Source organism: Saccostrea echinata, unplaced genomic scaffold (assembly GCF_033153115.1).
Source record: "Saccostrea echinata isolate AGI-Se365-2 ecotype Australia unplaced genomic scaffold, CSIRO_AGI_Sech_v1 ptg000030l, whole genome shotgun sequence".
Classification (NCBI taxonomy): Eukaryota; Metazoa; Mollusca; class Bivalvia; order Ostreida; family Ostreidae; genus Saccostrea; species Saccostrea echinata.
This window is the reverse complement of record NW_026889779.1, coordinates 12,166,639-12,172,829: the sequence shown is the minus strand read 5'-3', so window position 1 is coordinate 12,172,829 and position 6,191 is coordinate 12,166,639. Positions and strand designations below refer to the sequence as shown.

Sequence of the window (6,191 nt, the reverse complement as noted above, 5' to 3'; positions counted from 1 at the left end):
ATTCTTGAAGTTGCAATAGAAAATTTGATAAAAAGGATTATGAATTTTTATTAGTAAAACGTTATTTAAAAAATAAAATATCACTACATCCTAATAGACTTTCAAAAATACATAATCAAAAGAAATTATGGTTTTTAATGCTTCAAAATGGTATCAGGGATATAAAAAATTAGATTAAACATTTGATTGAGTTTCTTCTATGTGGAAAAATTGCTGGTATATTTTTTTCAATTTTGATTTGAAAAGTTTTAATATGAAAGAAATATAAAACTATAAAATTCCCCCAAAATCATGCTTTTGTCCATATAAGTCAATTCTTTAAATCTAAGCCAAAAAGAATTTTGATATACAAGATTTTTATATACATGTATTAGATTTTGAAAGGACCCTACTTTATATTATTGTGTTGCACTCCTGACATCTGATATGGATTTTATTTGACATTGTTTTAAAAATGATAACACACAATAATCCATTCTTAGTTTCTAAATCAGTTTATCGTTTTGATATTTTTTATTATTTACGGCAAGTTTTTCATATTTTCGAGACTTCAATACATGATTATTTGCAATGTGTAATATATATATACACTGCATTTAAAATATGCATTAAGTGATGAAAACTATTCTCTGAATTGACTGTAAATTGTCTGTAATAAGTTGAAAGACATAATGTTTTGAACATCAAATTGTATCAAACATTATATTTCAATTTATTTTTTAGTAAAGATAGATGAAGATATTGATAATTATAAAATATTTTTGCTGCACTCCTGACTGCAGTAAAATTTAAAATTAAAAACCATAGAATACAAACATTCATAAAGTTTTGGCAATATAAAGTACGTGGTAACGAAATTATGCAATATTTAGAGTCCAATACTTCATAATTAAAACACATGAAAGTATTTAAACTTGGCTTTATATCTTGAATTATACCCTTTTATGTCAACAAACTAGCTAACATTATATATTTAGAAGATAAAATATATTTTTATAGTGTATTTTCCTTCACAGGACAAAAACTGTAATCAACTGAGGTCAACCAGAAACATTCTACTCATCATTTTTTTTTCTTCATATTTATTCATATTTGATCAGCAATAATTCTAACGTATTTGTTGCACTCCTAACCAAGAGCATGAGAGTCTTTATAGTAGAATTGTGAAGCGAAAATTACATCATAACTTGTTCTGTTGTTTCAGTGAAGCTGAGGGGGAATTTTATAACAATAAAAAAATCAAAGAAAAGATAAAAACACATCTGAATTGTTAAAATTGAAAAAGAGAAGAATTTTCATAAATGTAATGAAATTGTCTTTTCATCATATAACATGAACCTTTAAAAATATAATGCAATCCTGACCATAGAAATAGAGATCAGAAACACAAACAGACCCTGTAATTGATAAATCTATTTGGTAAAAATGTTCTTTGTGTCTTTATTTTCCAAAATAAAAAACACAGAATCATATACTCATAATTTTTTTTCATGCTGGGGAGGAAAACATCAAATGTTGCACTCCTGACATAATTAAGTATGCACAGATACTTGTCTCTCATTAATGCTGCTTGTAATTTATGTAATATTTTAAAGCTTTAAATTGTATATCAGTTATTGTTTTACACTTTGAAAATTCTTTTTTGACTAAATTGTCTTTCAGATTTTTAAAATCAATTTTTTTGGTAACACTACATTTTTTCTGTTGCACTCCTGACATGGTTTAACATTTTTTCAACATCAGCCATGACCACAACTTGGTCAAACAAAAGTTGCTTCAGTCTACATTTAAAGCTTAATACTTTGAATATTATCCGGAAAGGCTATATTTCCAACATAATTATCTATTTCCTAGATCTTCAAAATATATTGAATTTTCAAAATGTCACAAAAAGATGTTGCACTCCTGACATTTTTAGCATCTTTTTGGGCATAACTTTTTTGTGAATTGACATATCAATGAGATATTTGGCAGGTATTTGGATACTATCTAAAGACATATGCTAAGACATAGAAATTTATTCCCATTGTCTGTATTTTTAGTGCAGGTTGATAAATATGTGTTTGGTCATTTTTTTTAATTCATCCAATTCTGTTTGTAGAGGTAGTATTTGCAATGGCAATACCAGGCCATAGAGTTAGTATGGCTGGTACACGCAATATTTGTATGTTGTTCTCCGACTTCCTGTTCCCGTCCCTTTAGAACAATAACTTTCTGTGACACCCTAAACTTATTATACTTAATTATACTTGTTCAACAAATCTAGAGAAGAATATGCAATAAAACTTAATGTAGAAACTTTAAAACAACGATATCAGTTTCTCTGGTTGGAGAACCAACAACAAAGCCAATCAAATTAAAACAAAAATGGGGGAGGGGGGAGGCCACTGAACACACATTAGTATGGAATTTCCAATTATCATTGAATAATACAGTTTTTATTATCATCATTTACTATTCCTTAGTTCTAGAATATCTTAATCTATTCGCACTATTTTCCAGCGTTTTTTTTTTTATTGAATCCAAGACGGATGCAGAATTTACAGTTGCAGAGAATAGGCGCAATGGGATAATAAAGGCAAGAAAAAAACATGAATAAGAAATTGCTTTCTGATTGTTTATCATTTATTAAAAACAACAGTAGTTTTTTTAACTTATTATATTGAGCTCCAGTTTACCAATTTTTAAAAATGAATTTGATTAAAGTATACACATGTACTTGACAGATCTCAATTTGTATAAAAATATGAGTATTTATTTTTAAATAAGTGGGAAGATTAAATGAGTATTTTGTTTTTTCCCTATAAATTATTGGCATGCACTATTAAAATTCTTTCAATATATTTCTAAAATTATTTCACCCATTTCTTTTCTTTATATATTGAAGAAATTTCAAAATGTTCCGTTCTTCGTGACTGAATTTACCTTTCGTACATTGCCTGTATGACTCTTTCACACTAACAAGGGCCAGGTCCCATCTTTGTTCTATTTGGTGAATCCGCGCATGGGCAAAATGATAAATCATTTTCCACCTCACTTCCATTCTACTCCAGTCACGAAGAGCATAGTCTAGGCATGATTTAGCATGTGTTAATTGAGACGTACTCACAGAAACCGGAAGAATATCACAAAATAAACCAATGCTTAAATAAATAAAAGACGTCTTTAGTAGGACTATTCGACGAAAATCAAAATAAACATCGTCTCTTTCTTGTGCAAAGTGATCCAACGATTCTTTAGCCATTTTAATTAGGTTTTCTCTCAGGACCTGATTGAAGGTCAATTCATATTGCTGACTTAAGAGATTGTAATATATTAGTAACACTATTCCGGTTTCTCTGCAGGGTTCTATACGCTCCCCATTTTCTGCTGCTTCTTGAACAGCTTTTAAACCGTCTTCAAGAAGCCTGTTATCAGACATCACCATTGCAGAAGCCAACCTACCAAGATATAACATCAAACTAACTTTTGGGTTAGATGTTTTGTCAATTATGCTTTTCATATCTATTAAGACTTTATCTCCAAATAATGTTTTGTCGTATTCCACACGTCTGTATTCAATTTCAGCATCCAAAGAAATGAAGTACAAATCTGCAACTTTTAGCTTTTCTTCATTCCTGACAGAATTTTCTTCGTTGCTGGCAGAATCTTTCGATAATCTCAACCAGTGTTCCTTTAAAGCATGGCGTTGTTTGTCAAACTCATTCCTTTCCGAATTCAATAATAACCGTTTTAAGAAATGCCGTTTTGCAACCATTTCTTCCCTATTTTCATTGAAAACTTGAATTCGTCTTATTGGACAGTAGGCTTTCTCATACCAAGGAATTTCGCCGGAGGATTTACCTTTTCTTTTGTGCCTTTTAATTTCATCAAGTTTTCCTTCTAATTCTTTAGCAAGAAAAGAATATGCATTTTCTTGTCTTAAAGCCAAAAGAAATACACGAAAAGGACAGTGCTTTTTTAAATCTGAAATAAATTCTCTTAATCTTTCCGTACGCACTCTACTTTTCTTTCTCAGACAAAGAAGGTACTTTTCTGAGACGATTTTCTCCTGAAATAGGTAGTCCTGTAGCTGAGAAGGTTCTATGCATTGTATTATTTTTATATGAAGTTCTTGCATAGCCAGTTGTTCGTCTTTATCCATTTCCAGTCCCTAAAAAGAAGATTCTGCTACAATCAACATTTTCATTAAATACATTTGACTCATTATATTGTTGGGATGTTCTTTTGAGGGATTCTTGGACACATCTTACTCTCGGATTTTTAACCTCATTAATTTAAACTCAAAAGGATGCTCAGATGTTGAGAAATATAGAAGATAATGTAACCACACCAGTGAAAAATAATAAAAAAGAGTCTTTTATAAAGGGACACCTGCCTATAAAATCACGCCCTAACAAACATTTTCAATCTTAAAAATTTTTTTATAAAACTAGAAATTTTACTATATATTGCAAACAATTATTAGTAGCATAAGTCACCCTTAACTTACCCCAACGGTGTAATATCAATACCTCAAGTTTTATGTATAATGTGGCAATAGATACACAGATTTAGGACATGTTACAAGAACTCTTATTAGTAAACTCATGGCAACAGCAAAATTTCTCGCAACTCATTCCATTTTTTGACATGATGCAATAAATAATCATTTTAATTTTCAATGTGGAATGTGCACATCTAAAATTGGTGATTTCCATTTTTATGAAGTTTCATTAAGATTGTACAAACCACCTGCAAGAACATTCGCTGACAAAATTATAAATCTTGTAATAACAATATGTCGCCCCGACTTCGTTGAAAATGAAAATGTTTTCAGTAACAGGAAAAACACCTACATAACCATATACATGGGTGCAGACATTTTGGACACCCAAAGGTGTGCGGAGAAGAAACTTCTACAGGGCATATGATTGGTCATTAAAAGAAAAGACTTGTCATGTATTTGACAAGTCAAATAAAGGTGATAAAAATCTCATATGAAGACTTAGGCTTCTTTTAGATATATAAGAGTTACAGGTAAAAATTTGACGGAAGGGATGCACTTTGGTTAGAGATTTTCATTTGATGCTGAACGCATCTTGTTGGAAACAAATGGAATTTGAAAGTAAAATTGCAGCGGCATGGTATATTTTTTCTGGCATGTTTTGTTTTGCAAGATCTCGAACTTTCACGCCAAGAAAGTCATTTGCCCAAAATTCAATATATGAATCAGTGACAGAGGCTCAACTTTGTATGGAAGTCTATGGGAAAACATTTGGTGGTGTTTGTCCATTAGAGTAGGTATGTATTGCATAGGTAAACATTGATTACAGCCAAAAAATCAATCCATTAATATATTTTTGACATTGGAATTATATTTCAATTAGTTTTTACTATCTGAATAAAAATCAGAGGGTTTAGGTAAACTGGAGCTCCCAATGGGACTCCACATGGTGCAAAAATGCCAAAATTTTGCCCCCTAGCTATCATATTTGCAATGAATGTACATGTGACTAATTTTTATTAAATATTTATGCTGAAATGTATTGGGAATGTTGTTAACAATACAATATTGATATTTATTGGCATCATCAATACGCAAAATAGATGAATATTCCCCTCGCAGTTTGAGAAAGTCATTTAAATCCATATGTTTTATGAGTGCAGACATTGGTTTATGTAGATTGAATAATCACCGTTCAAAATTGGTATTTATTAGAATTAATGGAATAATTCAAAACAATATTTGACTTTTGTTAACTAAAAGTTTACTTACATTTATTTACATAAGGGGCCTCATCCAGCTGTAAAGCAGATTTCAGTCATCTCACCACTGCTAGCTTGAAATAAAAGTTGTGCTTTTGGTGTAACTTAGAGGTTACTAGTAGGATATTTTATTGAATTACTGTACAATATATTGCAACAGAAAATACATTGCAAATGCAAGAAATGTGCAAAATTATAAGTGAAAAAATGGTAAATATATTTCTAAATATCCCTACCCCTTGTCAGATTCAAACTTTATGCTGTAGAAAAGGGAGAAGGGCTATGTTTTGTGCTCTAATGATGCTAAAAAATGAAGGAAAAGAATTTTAATGTATGTAGTAGTAAATTCTATTAAAACATTGTCATTTCAAGCTATTACATAAGAAATGCTTATAAAAAATTCAAAGATGATGTAAATAATAATTAATTGTAGTATAAGCTAC

The 6,191-nt window shown here is 30.1% G+C and overlaps 1 protein-coding gene across 1 annotated transcript; it reads right to left on the bottom strand.

Moving 5' to 3' along the window:
• Positions 1 to 2,807: 2,807 nt before the first annotated feature.
• LOC133196352 (uncharacterized) lies at positions 2,808 to 4,154 on the bottom strand. The gene has a single exon (XM_061332260.1). The coding sequence runs from the start codon at positions 4,142 to 4,144 to the stop codon at positions 2,858 to 2,860; it is 1,287 nt and encodes a 428-aa protein (XP_061188244.1). The 5' UTR covers positions 4,145 to 4,154; the 3' UTR covers positions 2,808 to 2,857.
• Positions 4,155 to 6,191: the final 2,037 nt, after the last annotated feature.